Source organism: Osmerus mordax, chromosome 24 (genome assembly GCF_038355195.1).
Source record: "Osmerus mordax isolate fOsmMor3 chromosome 24, fOsmMor3.pri, whole genome shotgun sequence".
NCBI lineage: Eukaryota > Metazoa > Chordata > Actinopteri > Osmeriformes > Osmeridae > Osmerus > Osmerus mordax.
The window spans coordinates 5,582,161-5,597,738 of NC_090073.1; the positions used below are offsets into that span (position 1 = coordinate 5,582,161).

A 15,578-nucleotide genomic window follows, 5' to 3' on the forward strand; every position below is an offset into this window, starting at 1 on the left:
GGTAAAGTGGGATTGTTTGAGTGTTTCAGATATAGTTCAGAGTGTTTTAAGCAGATTGTTGATGGTGTTTTAAGTGTGCGATGAAACTTTTAGAGGTTGACTTGAGCCGTCAGTTCTTGTGTACAAGCAAAGATGACAGGCTGGAGTCCAACTTCATGCCAATGTACTTAAGAATACCTTATCATAAATCTGACTGACACCAGGAAAACATATTACACGATTTAATAGGGTGTAGCTTAGCTGGACACAAACTTCTATATATATATATGTGTGTGTGTGTGTGTGTGTGTGTGTGTTTGCGCAGTGAAGCAGGTAGAGGAGGGTGTAAGCTGTGCTATTTCTCCACTACGCTTTTGTCTCCTGATTTATGTATGAGGCTGTGACGAGAGAAGAGGACGCCAGCACAGGGTGGGGTGGCAAATTTGGGAGGGTGCAACCCTGCCCCCTTCTCTGCCCAGCCGCAATGCAGCACCACACGCTCTCTCTCTCTCTGTCTTCAGAGGAAAGAATCCAAACCTTTCATCTCTCACACAGTGACTCTGCTTCTCTTCGCACCTTTTTTGCTGACTCACTCGCACACAGTCTTTCACACACACACTCAGACTTACACATGAAGGAAAATGCAGAGGAAAAACTCCGAGCTAATATCCGGCAGGATAAAGAACAAGTTAAGCACTGTACATGAACAGCATCCCCCCTCCAAGCAGCCCTGGCTCCTAACAAGATAGTCCAAATGAAAAAACAAACTTTCCATTTGTTCCTTTTTGTTGCAACCTTTATTATTATTTGTCAGTTTCATGTTACATTTTCTCAGCAGTTTATACAGTCATCATCGTGTGCGGTTACAGCCTAGCATGGAGCACCTCAGGGTAATCTGCAGTGCACAACAAGCAAAGTTCAGTCGTTCAACCGATTCATAATCATAAATAGAATATAACACGTTTGATCTATCTCTTCATAAATATACATACATATGTAATATATAATTTTGTCACACAATCTATAGTTTTCTTTTGACATCGTGTACCTCTACACACCCCTCCTCACTCACAAGGAGTCGGTTGAAATGCACTTTTTATGAGAACGATATACAGGCAGTCGTCACATTCAGGGAAGAGTTTTAACAGCTTTCTGCATTCACTAGTCAAACTTTAGAAGCGTCATGTCAAGGTACATCAAGTATTTATTTCAAGTATTATTTGCTAAGGATCACTATTGCTTACGCACAGGATTGTCACCCTGCTTGGCTTTGGCCCACCTGCTCTTGAGATAAAAGGCTGCTGATATGTTCCCCCCCCCCAACCCCACCCACCGCTGATTGGCCCTCAAGCCCGAATCCAAACACATCATCTCGGACTCACTTCTTGGCCTTCTCCTCTTTGCTCTCCTTGGCCTCCGTGATGGAAGACTTCTCGATCGTCTTCCCTGCGTCCTTGCTGTCGGCCGCTTTGGGGGACGGCTTCTTCTCCTCCTTCTTCTCCTCCTTCTTCTCCTCCTTCTTGGCCTCGGGTTTCTTCTCCTCTTTCTTGCTCTCCGCCTTCTCGGGCGTGGCCGCTTTAGGGGCGGGCTTCACCTCGGTCGGGGGCTCGTCTGTTTTCGGAGGAGAAGATTTCTCCTCTTCTTTCTTGGCCGGGGACTTGGGGCTGGGCTTGTCCTCTTCAGGCTTGGCCGGTTTGTCACTCTCCTCTGGCTTCTTCTCCTTCTTCGCGTCTTGTTTGTCAGCCTTGTCCTCGACCTTGCTCTTAGGGTCCTGCTTCTCTTTCTCCTCCTCCTTCACTTGCTCTTTCTTCTCCTCCTTTGGGGGGTCTTTGGTGACGGGGGACTTGGGCTCGGGGGTCTTGGACTCGGGCGATTTGACAGCGGGGGACTTGGATTCTGGGGATTTTGACTTGTCGTGCGCTGGTGATTTGACTGCTGGAGACTTGGCAGGCGATTTTGGCATAGGTGATTTGGATGGAGGTGACTTGGATTTAGGGGACTTGGATTCTGGGGATTTGACTGCTGGAGACTTGGCGGGTGACTTGGATGGAGGTGAGGCTGCCTTCTCAGGCGACTTTGACTTGTCGTCCTCTTCCTTCCCCTCGTCACCTCCCTCTTCCTCCTCTTCAGCTCCCTCGGCCTGCTCCTCCTTGGTCTCGTCACCCTCTTCCTCACCCTCTCCTTCTGCTTTGGTCTCGTCACCCTCTTCCTCACCTCCTTCCTCCTTTTCTCCCTCCTTCTCTCCCTCGTCCTCTCCTGCCTCTCCCTCGTCATCCCCCTCTTCTGCGTCCTCCGTCACCTCCGTCACCTGAGTCTCGTCAGTCTGCTCCTCCAGGATCACCGTGTCGGACATCTCTTCTCCCTTCAGCTTCAGGTAGGAGTACGGCCCCATTCCCGAAACGAAACGAGTTTCCTCGCCTTCCAGCAGCTTCCTGTGGAAGGCAACCACAAGAAGTAGACGAAACAGCACGGCATCAATCTCATATCAAACATGGTATTCTTTATGCATTTTGTTTGTCGTCAATATCGCTTCCTCCCTCGCTTCCCCACTCCAGGGATCGAAAAGAGGAGTGTTTTTAACCAGCTATGTATAAGAGCCCGACGGATAAAGGATTTTTAAGGCCGATATCGATACAAAAATGTGGGGATTTAAAAATCATATATTCCGATATATCGGGCGATATATATATATTTTTTTAAATCTGGTTGTAGGATTTGTGATGTTCTAAACACAAGCGTTGCCAACAGGGACCTTGTAGAGTACCCTCTGGTGGACAGACTATGCAATGCACTCAAAACACACCAACAACCATAACATGGTTGAAGGATATTTCGTCCATTATTTCAGTATTTTATTTTTTTACTATTCATTTATCGGCCATTATGAGCCTTGATTTTGTACCTTGTTTGTTTGTTTGTATTGTGAAGACATAATAAAAAATACAAATACATTAAAAAAATATCCAACCATTATAAATGCCGATACCGATATTTGGAAAATGCCTAATATCGGCTGATAATATTGGCAGGCCGATAAATCGGTCGGGCTCTACTATGTATCACTGGCACAGAGCGATGCCTATATCCTGGTTGGAGCTGACGGCGCCCAAGACCAACCTGTAGGCAGCGATCTCGATGTCCAGAGCCATCTTCACATTGAGCAGCTCCTGGTACTCCCTCAGCTGGCTGGCCATCTCCCACTTGGTGCTCTTCAACTCATTGCTCAGCTGGTGGATAGTCTCCTGGAAGATCAACAAAGGCAAAACACACACACACCACAGACAATGAAAGAAATGCAGCTTTTAAAATATTGACCGTGAGGGGGGGGGGGGCAGTGAATTGGGAGACCGAGCGTAGAGCATAAACGAGGGTAGGGAATGAGTGTCGGACCCGTTTTGCTTTGATTAACGACAATGAACTGCAGTGTCACTGTAGCCAACGTAGGGTGGGTGTGCATCCGGGGTGGGGTGTGTGTGTTCATGCCTGCATGGAGTTGAGATCTCCGTTGTGCCTGTCCTCAGTGTCCATGCGCTGCCTCTCCAGAGACTCCTTGGTTCCTCGCAGGGTCTCCAGCTCGATGGTGCGGCTCTGCAGCTGGCGCCGGTACTCGGAGATCTCGTCCTGGGCGCCGCGGATCGCCTCGGTGTTGTCGTGCGCCGCCTCCGACAGACGCTGCATGCGCACTGAGGGAGGCACAGAGAGCACGGGGGTCAAAGGCATGAAGAGACAGAGTTTAGAGGTCGCCAGATACATAGTTTGAAGAGAGAGGAGGTACTGGGTGGGTCTGTCACACCCCCGCGATGGGGACCCAGTCCAAACCTAACCCTCTGATGCAATGTTTGCAGCAAGGTCATTGAGTCCAATTTCAGACCATTGCCTTTCAATCTCAGGTTAACATCCAAGTTTTTGAATCTTTTGGCGACACCCAGGTCCTGGGTTTGAATCTCGCTTGGGGCCTGTGGGTGCTGGGTGTTGACCTCCCCTGAGCACAGGTTGACAGTGGGCCCCAAGCCCACACAACCACCAGCAGAGGTGACCTTGTCAGCCTGTCTGTCAGCATTCTGACTCAGCTAGCTAGCTTCCCTTCCTCAACTTTATACTTAAGTATAGACTATAACTCAGTCAACTCTATACTTAAGTATAGAGTAGTATACTATCAATGGAAGTAAAGTATAGTTTAAATAGAAATACTATTAATGGGTTGGTAGGCTCGCACAAGAGTCCTCATCACAACATGGAGAGTAAGAAAACGAGTTTAAAAAAAGGGAGCTAGCATACTCCCTCCGCTTGGCTGTCGAGTAAGAAAACGAGTTTAAAAAAAAGGGAGCTAGCATACTCCCTCCGCTTGGCTGTCCTCACTCGCCTCAGCGTGTATGACGGCTACACTGGAGTTGTCCTCAACATCGGGTCACGCTCACAGGCAGACAGGCTGCCATCCTCAAGGGTAGTTGAGTCAAATATGTGGGGTTAGTGGAAATCTAACGGTTCAATTGATTTGACGAGCAAGAAGGTTCGAGAACTGACTACGACATCACCCTTAAAAATCTGCTGAATCACCGTAGCTTGCGGCAAAGATGGATCCAACTGCAAAATCTAATACCACAAGGGGCCATTAAGCTATACACGAACTTCGCAGGACAACTGTTAACGCCCGCACAGATCATGTATCTGCATACTTACGCAAGTTTCTTCATTAGGCCTACTATATTTTTACATAAAAACACGGTCCAGAACACCCGATTTCCAAGTTGATATGTGTTCAAATGTAACAAACGCAGAACTATGCTAACATTAAAGCTTTCTCAAACATCTGTCTCGTGTAGGCTTATTGTAAAGAAAACGTCTTTAAAACCGTATGCGTGACACAATGCAAACCCTGGAGATGCCAATATAGGTTCAGCACCATGGACAGAGACCCATTAGTTTAAATGCAGCAATTACGGGTAAAGGGGTTTTTCTGCAAGGGCATGGTATTAAAGGTATGGAAAGTAAGAGTTCTCACCTTTGAACCATTCCTCAGCTTGTGTTGCGCTCTTTGTTGCGTGTCCGTCCAGCTGCGCGCGAATCTCCCTCAGTGCGCTCGTGACGTCTGCTTTGAGAGTGTCTCGAACCTCGAAGTTCACCTGGGCGCCTTGAATTTGCGCAAGAAGTTCTGCAACCTCCTCGTCGTGGTTCTTCTTCAGGAAGGCGGACTCTTCTTGAAGTGCGCAAAGCTTCTTGTCCAGCTCGAGCCGGGCATGACCGCACTCATCCACATACTTGTTCATGGCCCGCGTAGCGGCCACCATCTCCTCGCGGGTGCGTGCCTCGTCCTCCAGTTTAGCCTGCATGTTCTGGATGTCCTCCTCCAGATGCTCGTGCTCCAGGACCGCACGAGCTTTCTCACCGGTCAGCTGCTGCACCAGACCCCTCAGATCACCCAGCTCGCGATCGTAATGCTCTCCAACAGACGCGCGTCCAGCCTGGTTCTGCCTCAGCTCTGCCGCTTCTGCCTCCAGGTTCCTGTTGTGCATCTCGAGGTTTCGCACCTTGTCAATGTAGCCCGCGAACCGGTCGTTTAGAGTCTGAAGAACCTCCTTCTCGTTCCTTCTCGACATGTCCCCGGTAAAGACATCCACGCTGTCTGTAGAGGACGGCTGGCTGCTGACTGTACGACGGCGCTGAGATTGAAAGCCGGAAGAGGAGAGGGAGGCTGGCCGAGCCTTGCGGTATGAAGCCGGGCCATAGTAGTGGTGGTCCACCGTAAAACTCATCTTGCTGGTCCGGAGGAGGAACAGTGAATGCGGCAGGAGGGGAGATGTTGAGCTTTTATAGGAGGGAGAGGACAAACTCACTACTCAGCACTGAAACACGCTTTCCTTAAAGAGACAGCAGTTTTAGCCTCACGTCACTGGGTCTCAACGCCAGTCACCACAGACAAGCACAGGTAGCATGGAACAGACTGGGCTTATGTGCTTACTATGCGAATGCTGTGAATTTCTCATTTTTGGAGCGGCCAACCACTTTCCAGGCAATGGTGTTCGAGCAATCCTGTTCAAGTCGGTCTATTTAAGTGAGGAAGGCTTACCTTCTTGGCTTATTTTGTGGAAACAACTGAGGAAGGTGCGAAGTTCAGACGAGAACTGGAGACACTGTTTCACATTCTTTATGTTTTATTTTATTTGAAATATTACCTACTGCAGCTTTAACAGGAGTGACACATCTGAGATAGGCTGGAGAAAGGCCTGTCTCAGTCTCAACCTCTCATAACCTGAGATGGGCTGACATATTTAACAGTAAATATCATGAGAGCTTGTGTGGTGTATGTGAGGGGGGGGGGAAGAGGGAGAGATAGCAAGATGTTCTGCTGATTCACTGCTGCAGTGTGAGTTTGCATATCCTCTCAGTTACACCTGGGACACACTTGGCCCTCTGACAGAACCGAAGCACACACACACACTTGCCGTTCACTCCTGGCCCATTGACGGAGGCTCATGAGACACACACACACACACTCTCTTATCAGTCAGCCATCATGCACACAACCTCTCAGCAGAGGGTATATCCCTGCTGTGAGGAGGCAGATTCTGTCCCAACTGCACCTATTGATTACCACCTCCTCAATCACTTACCGCACACACACACACACACACACACACACACACAACACACACAGACACACACTGACACACACACAAACACTCACTCCTGGACACGGCAGTCGATTGGAGGGCATGCAGGTTCACACTGCAGATCTGGAAGGAAGAGCCCAGTGGAGCAGAGAGGAGATGACTGGGCAGGGGTGGAGAAAAACGTACTGCATGCATCCCTGCTTATATCATGAATAGTGAGGTAACATATCCTATATACTGTTTTTAGTTAGAGCACTACTTAGGAGCCAGTAGAACAACATTTTGTTCATATGTGCACTCAGTCTGTACGGTTGAATGACAATAAAAACTATATCTATATCCACATCTATACTTCAAAAACAAAAGGTCCTGTTCACTGTCATAAAATGTTACTTGAAAGGCTGGGTGCAGCTCAGTGGTGGAGTGTTTGACTGCAGGGCAAGAGGTTGCAGGTTCAATACCCCCTCTGTATGTCGAGTCGGATAAAAGTGTCTGCTAAACAAACACATCGTTATTAGAAGGATTAAGAGCAAGGATTGGGTGGTCCTAGATGTGAGACCTCACACCAACATGCTACCGACCCACCCCCTTCTCGTACATCCCACCAATCGTTTCGCTGCCTTACTTCCTGACTCGCACACCACTCTACAACCTCATCCCCTGTCAGCGTCACTGAGGTGAACCACCCTCACGTCTGTGTCACCCGACACTCATGAAGGATGATGATGTTATAGCGATGCTGTCACACACATAGGCATCTAAGAAAGCCCAATGCATTATTCACACTCTTCTGCGATTGGCTGGGAAACCAACCTGCAGTGGTGCTGTGTGAGTGACAGGTGGAGAGATGCTTGGCCTCTGCCAGGATGACCCTGACCCTGTCCTTGAGAGAGAGAGAGATGGAGAGAGAGAAAGATGTAGAGTGAGACAGTCAGCTGTATCCATAGAATAAAACTACATTTAGCCACCAGTTTCACCACTAAGTCTGGGATATTTGATACAGCAGCTGACAGACCAGCAGGCATGCCCAATAACCTGCTACCAGGCCCTTCATTTCCTCACAGGTACATCATGAATGTACTGGGTAGAGCTCAGTGATAAAGCATTCGACTGCAGATCCAAATGTTGCAAGTTCAAATCCCCCTACACTGTACGTAGCTTTGGATAAAAGCGTCAGCCAACTGAATACATTTCCATTTATTTACCACACTACAGGTAAATGGGTTCAACACTTAGACAGGAAGTGGATGGGGTAGGAAAAGGGTTATATTTAGATCTAAGGAGAGGAAAGAGAGGAGACAGGGAAAAGGAAAAGGAAGCTCCCTTTGGGGGTAAGAATGGAGGTGTGTGATAGAGAGAGGGAGAGGAGAAATGGAGAGGTGGAGGAGGGGGATTCACCTTGTAGGGGAACAGAGCTGTCCTGGCACACTCATGGCTGACTCAGCTACATCACAATTATGCCTGGACTTGCATTGCCTTATACTGGACCATGCTGTGTGTTCGTGTGTGTGTTCGTGTGCGTGTGTGTGACAGCCAGGCTTGCTTTTATGTATATTGTAGGCTAGATCATAAACTCATGTGTTCAACTAGCGCCATCTAACGGACATTTATCATAGTTGCTATTGTAGTTGTAAAAAAACTAGTTGGCCGTTAGGGGGAGCAATATATTCGGGCGATTCAGAATTCGTTGAAGGTTTCTTCACACCAAAGAGAGGGAAAGTGAAAAGTCTAAACAGTACCGAAGTTATAGCTGTTTAATCTATAGTGTCGCAGTCAGGATGACTGCCGAAACACGTTTGTCGTTACTGAACACATGGATACAAGAAAATAACGCCATAGTAAAAAAGTGGGAGGTGAGTTAGTTTGTTAACTTATCTTGTTAGCTGTTTGTGCACGCTAGTATGGTTGGGTTTGGGTGATGAGAAATGTGCATGCTTACGATGATCAAGGAATCATCCCAAGCTAAGAGTTTAGTTTGAGAACGTGCTCGCTGTACAGTAAACTTGCTAGCTAAATTACCCACGCACATATTTTCCTTCATTTTCAGCAGCGTGACAGTGTTATTCAAGACAACATCCAGACTTTATTGAAACGATGTCATCTGGAGAGTCACAAGCTACTATCCAAGGTCTTCCGCCAGCACATGCAATCTAACTATCGAACCTCATCGTTCAGCGTTTAACTGACTCTCACCACTAGATCTCTTCTCTTCACTTCCCACTCCTGCAGGTATCCCTGCAGTCACAGACCGTGTCCAGTTGGAGCTGACAGTTGTGTATAACTGCTGTGTGTTCTCCTTAAGTTGCTCTGCTTCAGCTGGGCGCTCTGGCTGGCCACCTGCCAACTGGCAATCATACAAGACATGCAGGTGTGTGTGTGTAATGTTGAGTGTGTGTGTGTAATGTTGAGTGTGTGTGCGCGTATGTCTGTTTGCTTCTGTAGACTGTTCTGGGATTACATAACCTACCTGAAATGATTCCTCTCAATTAAGACAAACCCTATTTCCATTGCCTGCAATATCACTTTTATTCAACAGTGTAAATATCCAGAACTTACATACATAGAATATAACACGTTTGATCTATCTCTTCTTAAATATATATATGTCATATATTATTTAGTCACACAATCTATTGTTTTCTTTTGACATTGTTTACCTCTACACACTCCTCCTCACTCACAAGGAGTTGAAATGCACTTGTTATGAGAACGATTTAGAGGCACATTCAGGGAAGAGTTTTAACAGCTTTCTGCATTCACTAGTCAAACATTAGAAGCGTCATGTCAAGGTACATCAAGTATCCAAGGTTTATTTGCTAAGACTCACTATTGCTTATGCACAGGATTGTCACCCTGCTTGGTTTTGGCCCACCTGCTCTTCAGATAAAAGGCTGCTGATATGCTCCCACCCACCCCTGATTGGCCCTCAACCCTGAGTCCAAATGCATCATCTCCGACTCACTCCTTGGCCTTCTCCTCCTTGCTCTCCTTGGCCTCTGTGCTGGAACACTTCTCGATCGTCTCCGTATTCCCTGTGTCCTTGCAGTCGGCCGCTTTGGGGGATGGCTTCTTCTCCTCCTTCTTGGCCTCAGGTTTCTTGTCCTCTTTCTTGCTCTCCGCCTTCTCGGGCGTGGCCGCTTTAGGGGCGGGCTTCACCTCGGTCGGGGGCTCGTCTGTTTTCGGAGGAGCAGATATCTCCTCTTCTTTCTTGGCTTTGGCCGGGGACTTGGGGGGGCTGGGCTTGTCCTCTTCAGGCTTGGCCGGTTTGTCGCTCTCCTCTGGCTTCTTCTCCTTCTTCGCGTCTGGTTTGTCGGCCTTGTCCTCGGCCTTGCTCTTAGGGTCCTGCTTCTCTTTCTCCCCCTCTTTCACTTGCTCTTTCTTCTCCTTTGGGGGGTCTTTGGTGACGGGTGACTCGGGCTCAGGGGTCTTGGGCTCCGGGGACTTGGATTCGGGGGTCTTTTGCTCTGGAGTTTTGGGGACAGGGGACTTGGGCTCGGGGGTCTTGGGCTGGGGGGATTTTGTAGCGGGGGACTTGGGCTCCGGAGTTTTGGCGGCGGGGGACTTGGGCTCGGGGGTCTTTTGCTCCGGAGTTTTGGCGACAGGGGACTTGGGCTCGGGGGTCTTGGGCTGGGGGGATTTTGTAGCGGGGGACTTGGGCTCCGGAGTTTTGGCGGCGGGGGACTTGGGCTCGGGGGTCTTTTGCTCCGGAGTTTTGGTGACGGGAGACTCAGGCTCGGGGGTCTTGGGCTCTGGAGTTTTGGCGACGGGGGACTTGGGCTCTGGGGTCTTGGTAATGGGGGACTTGGGCTCTGGAGTTTTGGCGACGGGGGACTTGGGCTCTGGGGTCTTGGGCTGCGGAGATTTGGACTCGGGCGATTTGGCAGCAGGGGACTTGGATTCTGGGGATTTTGACTTGTCGTCCGCTGGTGATTTGACTGCTGGAGACTTGGCAGGCGATTTTGGCATAGGTGATTTGGATGGAGGTGACTTGGATTTAGGGGACTTGGATTCTGGGGATTTGACTGCTGGAGACTTGGGGGGTGACTTGGATGGAGGTGAGGCCACCTTCTCAGGCGACTTTGACTTGTCATCCTCTTCCTTCCCCTCGTCACCTCCCTCTTCCTCCTCTTCAGCTCCCTCAACCTGCTCCTCCTTGGTCTCGTCACCTCCTTCCTCACCCTCTTTTTCCTGTCCTTCTGCTCGGGGCTCAGGGGTCCTGAGCTCGGGGGATTTTGTAGCGGGGGACTTGGGCTCCGGGGACTTGAGCTCCAGCGTCTTGGGCTGGGGAGATTTTTCAATGGGGGACTTGGGCTCCGGGCTCTTGGGCTCTGGAGTTTTGGCGACAGGGGACTTGGGATCTGGAGTTTTGGCGACGGGGGACTTGGGCTCCGGGCTCTTGGGCTCTGGAGTTTTGGCGACGGGGGACTTGGGCTCCGGGCTCTTGGGCTCTGGAGTTTTGGCGACGGGGGACTTGGGCTCGGGGGTCTTGGGCTCTGGAGTTTTGGCGACGGGGGACTTGGGCTCCGGGCTCTTGGGCTCTGGAGTTTTGGCGACGGGGGACTTGGGCTCCGGGCTCTTGGGCTCCGGAGTTTTGGCGACGGGGGACTTGGGCTCGGGGGTCTTGGGCTCTGGAGTTTTGGCGACGGGGGACTTGGGCTCCGGGCTCTTGGGCTCCGGAGTTTTGGCGGCGGGGGACTCGGGCTCGGGGGTCTTGGGCTCGGGGGTCTTGGGCTGCGGAGATTTGGACTCGGGCGATTTGGCAGCAGGGGACTTGGATTCTGGGGATTTTGACTTGTCGTCCGCTGGTGATTTGACTGCTGGAGACTTGGCAGGCGATTTTGGCATAGGTGATTTGGATGGAGGTGACTTGGATTCTGGGGATTTGACTGCTGGAGACTTGGGGGGTGACTTGGATGGAGGTGAGGCTGCCTTCTCAGGCGACTTTGACTTGTCGTCCTCTTCCTTCCCCTCGTCACCTCCCTCTTCCTCCTCTTCAGCTCCCTCGACCTGCTCCTCCTTAGTCTCGTCACCTCCTTCCTCACCCTCTACTTCGTCTCCTGCTTCTTTGTGCTCGTCACCCTCTTCATCACCTCTTTCCTCCTTTTCTCCCTCCTTCTCTCCCTCGTCCGCTCCTGCCTCTTCCTCGTCATCCCCCTCTTCTGCGTCCTCCGTCACCTGAGTCTTGTCGGTCTGCTCCTCCAGGATCACCGTGTCGGACATCTGTTCTCCCTTAAGCGTCAGGTAGGAGTACGGCCTCATCACCGAAACGAAACGAGTTTCCTCGCCTTCCAGCAGCTTCCTGTGGAAGGCAAACACAAGAAGTAGACGTGTCAACGTGAAACGGCACGGCATCAATCTCATATCAAACATGGTATTCATTATGCATTTTGTTTGTCGTCAATGTCGCTTCCTCCCTCGCTTCCCCACTCCAGGGATCGAACAGAGGAGGGTTTTTAACCAGCTATGTATAAGAGCCCGACCGATAAAGGATTTTTAAGACCGATACAAAAATGTAGTGATTTAAAAATCAGATATTCCGATATATAGGCTGATATATATTACAAAAATTAAAAATAAAAAAATCCAGAAACTGCAACGCCAACACTCATAACATGGTTGAAGGGTGTTTCGTATTTATTTATTTTAAATGTTTTACTGTTCATTTATCGGCCATTATGAGCTTTGATCTTGTTTGTTTGTATTGTGAAGGCATAATAATAAGTAAAAAATCGGCCATTATAAATGCTGATACCGATAGTTTGGAAAATGCCTAATATCGGCCGATAATATCGGCCCGCCGATAAATCGGTCGAGCTCTACTATTTATTACTGGAACAGAGCACAGAGCGATGCCTAGATCCTGGTTGGAGCTGACGGCGCTCGAGACCAACCTGTAGGCAGAGATCTCGATGTCCAGAGCCATCTTCACGTTGAGCAGCTCCTGGTACTCCCTCAGCTGGCTGGCCATCTCCCATTTTGTGCTCTTCAACTCATTGCTCAGCTGGTGGATAGTCTCCTGGAAGATCAACAAAGGCAAAACACACACACCACAGACAATTAAAGAAATGCAGCTTTTAAAATATTGACCGTGAGAGGGGGGGGGGGGGGGCAGTGAATTAGGAGACCGAGCGTAGAGCAAAAACGAGGGTAGGGAATGAGTGTCGGACCCGTTTTGCTTTGATTAACAACAATAACACCCTACGGTGTAGCCACCGTAGGGTGGGTGCGCATCAGGGGTGGGGTGTGTGTGTTCATGCCTGCATGGAGTTGAGATCTCCGTTGTGTCTGTCCTCAGTGTCCATGCGCTGCCTCTCCAGAGACTCCTTGGTTCCTCGCAGGGTCTCCAGCTCGATGGTGCGGCTCTGCAGCTGGCGCCGGTACTCGGAGATTTCCTCCTGGGCGCTGCGGATCGCCTCGGTGTTGTCGTGCGCCGCCTCCGACAGACGCTGCATACGCACTGAGGGAGGAACGGAGAGCACGGGGGTCAAAGTTCAGAAGAGACAGAGGTTAGAGGTCGCCAGATACATAGTTTGAAGAGAGAGGACGTAGGTACTGGGCGGGTCTGTCACACCCCCACGATGGGGACCCAGTCCAAACCTAACCCTCTGATGCAGCAAGGAGTCACTGGGTCCAATTTCATACTATTGCCTTTCAATCTGAGGTTAACATCCAAATTTTGGAATCTTTTGGCGACACCCAGGCCTTGGGTTCGGTTCTCGCTTGGGGCCTGTGGGGGCTGGGTGCTAACCTCCCCTGAGCACAGGGTGACAGTAGACCCCAAGTCCACACAACCAACAGCAGAGGTGACCCTGTCCAGTCAGCCTGTCTGTCAGCATTCTGACTCAGCTAGTTAGCTTCCTTTCCTCTACTCTATATTTAAGTATAGACTATAACTAAGTCAACTCTGTACTAAGTATAGAGTATGTATACTGTCATTGGAATTAAAGTATAGTTTAAATAGAAATGCTATTGATGGTTTGTTAGGCTCACACAAGAGTCCTCATCACAACATGGAGAGTAAGAAAACAAGTTTAAAAAAAGCTGTCTCAAACATGACAGGCAGGCTGTGAGCTAGCATACTCCCTCCGCTTGACTGTCCTCACTCGCCTCAGTGTGTATGAGGGCTACACTGGAGCTGTCCTGAACATAGGGTCATGCTCACAGGCAGACAGGCTGGAACGGTTCCATTGATTTGACAAGCAGGAAGGTTTGAGAACCTGATTTCAAAGTAGTGTGTTCAAATGTAACAAACACAGAACTATGCTAACATTAAAGATTTCTCAAACATCTGTCTCGTGTAGGCTTCTTGTAAGGAAAACATCTTTAAAAGCATATGCTTGACACAATGCAAACCTGGAGATGCCAATATAGGTTCAGCACCATGGACAGAGACCCGTTAGTTTAAATGCAGCAACTATGGGTAAAGGGGTTTTTCTGCAAGTGGTAATAAAGGTATGGAAAGTAAGAGTTCTCACCTTTGAACCATTCTTCAGCTTGTGTTGCGCTCTTTGTTGCGTGTCCGTCCAGCTGTGCGCGAATCTCCCTCAGTGCGCTCGTGACGTCTGCTTTGAGAGTGTCTCGAACCTCAAAGCTCATCTGGGCGCCTTGAATTTGCGCAAGAAGTTCTGCAACCTCCTCGTCGTGGTTCTTCTTCAGGAAGGCGGACTCTTCTTGTAGTGCACAAAGCTTCTTGTCCAGCTCGAGCCGGGCATGACCGCACTCATCCACATACTTGTTCATGGCCCGAGTAGCGGCCACCATCTCCTCGCGGGTGCGTGCCTCGTCCTCCAGTTTAGCCTGCATGTTCTGGATGTCCTCCTCCAGATGCTCGTGCTCCAGGACCGCACGAGCTTTCTCACCGGTCAGCTGCTGCACCAGACCCCTCAGATCACCCAGCTCGCGATCGTAATGCTCTCCAACAGACGCGCTTCCAGCCTGGTTCTGCCTCAGCTCTGCCACTTCTGCTTCCAGGTTCCTGTTGTGCATCTCAAGGTTTCGCACCTTGTCAATGTAGCCCGCGAACCGGTCGTTTAGAGTCTGAAGAACCTCCTTCTCGTTCCTTCTCGACATGTCCCCGGTAAAGACATCCACGCTGTCTGTAGGCTGGCTGCTGACTGTACGACGGCGCTGAGATTGGAAGCCGGAAGAGGAGAGGGAGGCTGGCCGAGCCTTGCGGTATGACGCCGGGTCATAGTAGTGGTGGTCCACCGTAAAACTCATCTTGCTGGTCCGGAGGAGGAACAGTGAATGCAGCAGGAGGGGAGATGTTGAGCTTTTATAGGAGGGAGAGGAAAAACTCATTACTCAGCACTGAAACACGCTTTCCTTAAAGAGACAGCAGTTTCAGCCTCACGTCACTGGGTCTCTCAACGCCAGTCACCACAGACGAGCACAGGTAGCATGGAACAGACTGGGCTGATGTGCTTACTCTGCGAATGCTGTGAATTTCTAATTTTTGGAGCGGCCAACCACTTTCCAGGCAATGGTGTTCGAGTATTTAAAAAATATATATGTTACCTACTGCAGCTTTAACAGGAGTGACACATGCGAGTGGCTGGAGAAAGGCCATGTCTCAGTCTCAACCTCTCTTAACCTGAGATGGGCTGACATATTTAACAGTAAATATCATGAGAGCTTGTGTGGTGTATGTGTGTGTGAGGGGGGTGGGGGGGGCAGAGGGAGAAATAGAAATATGTTCTGCTGATTCACTGCTGCAGTGTGAGTTTGCTTATGCTCAGTTACACCTTGGACACACACTTGGCCCTCTGACAGAACCGAAGCACACACACACACACACTTGGCGTTCATTCCTGGCCCATTGACGGAGGCTCATGAGCAGGGCTGGACTGGGACAAAAGACCGGCTCAGACCGGCCCACCACAATCCGTCGGACACCACCCACCAGTACACCGAGTTAAGAGTGATTGGGCCAGCCCAGTGTCGGTATGGAAAATGAAGCAATGGGCCACTGTCCCTGCTTTATGGGCC

The 15,578-nt window shown here is 49.9% G+C and overlaps 2 protein-coding genes across 2 annotated transcripts; both read right to left on the reverse strand.

Moving 5' to 3' along the window:
• Positions 1–766: 766 nt before the first annotated feature.
• On the reverse strand, positions 767–5,716 carry LOC136932543 (neurofilament medium polypeptide-like). The gene is made up of 4 exons (XM_067227675.1): positions 4,982–5,716; positions 3,463–3,662; positions 3,097–3,221; positions 767–2,411 (listed from the first exon to the last, which is right to left on the reverse strand). Exons 1-4 carry the CDS (start codon positions 5,574–5,576, stop codon positions 1,358–1,360), a joined length of 1,974 nt encoding a protein of 657 aa, XP_067083776.1. The 5' UTR covers positions 5,577–5,716; the 3' UTR covers positions 767–1,357.
• Positions 5,717–9,548: 3,832 nt separating this feature from the next.
• LOC136933055 (neurofilament heavy polypeptide-like) lies at positions 9,549–14,810 on the reverse strand. Its single transcript, XM_067228436.1, has 5 exons — positions 14,066–14,810; positions 12,848–13,047; positions 12,482–12,606; positions 11,669–11,889; positions 9,549–11,635 (listed from the first exon to the last, which is right to left on the reverse strand). Exons 1-5 carry the CDS (start codon positions 14,808–14,810, stop codon positions 9,549–9,551), a joined length of 3,378 nt encoding a protein of 1,125 aa, XP_067084537.1.
• Positions 14,811–15,578: the final 768 nt, after the last annotated feature.

Bases quoted from the DNA above. Each gene is read 5' to 3' on its own strand.
- LOC136933055 (XM_067228436.1), bottom strand. From the start codon at position 14,810: ATGAGTTTTACGGTGGACCACCACTACTATGACCCGGCGTCATACCGC. The intron at 13,048-14,065 runs GTGAGAACTCTT...TTCCTCCCTCAG, and splicing joins AGCTGAAGAATGGTTCAAAG to TGCGTATGCAGCGTCTGTCG. The intron at 11,890-12,481 runs GTTGGTCTCGAG...TGCCTTCCACAG, and splicing joins ATCGAGATCTCTGCCTACAG to GAAGCTGCTGGAAGGCGAGG.
- LOC136932543 (XM_067227675.1), bottom strand. From the start codon at position 5,576: ATGTCGAGAAGGAACGAGAAGGAGGTTCTTCAGACTCTAAACGACCGG. The intron at 3,663-4,981 runs GTGAGAACTCTT...TGCCTCCCTCAG, and splicing joins AGCTGAGGAATGGTTCAAAG to TGCGCATGCAGCGTCTGTCG. The intron at 2,412-3,096 runs GTTGGTCTTGGG...TGCCTTCCACAG, and splicing joins ATCGAGATCGCTGCCTACAG to GAAGCTGCTGGAAGGCGAGG.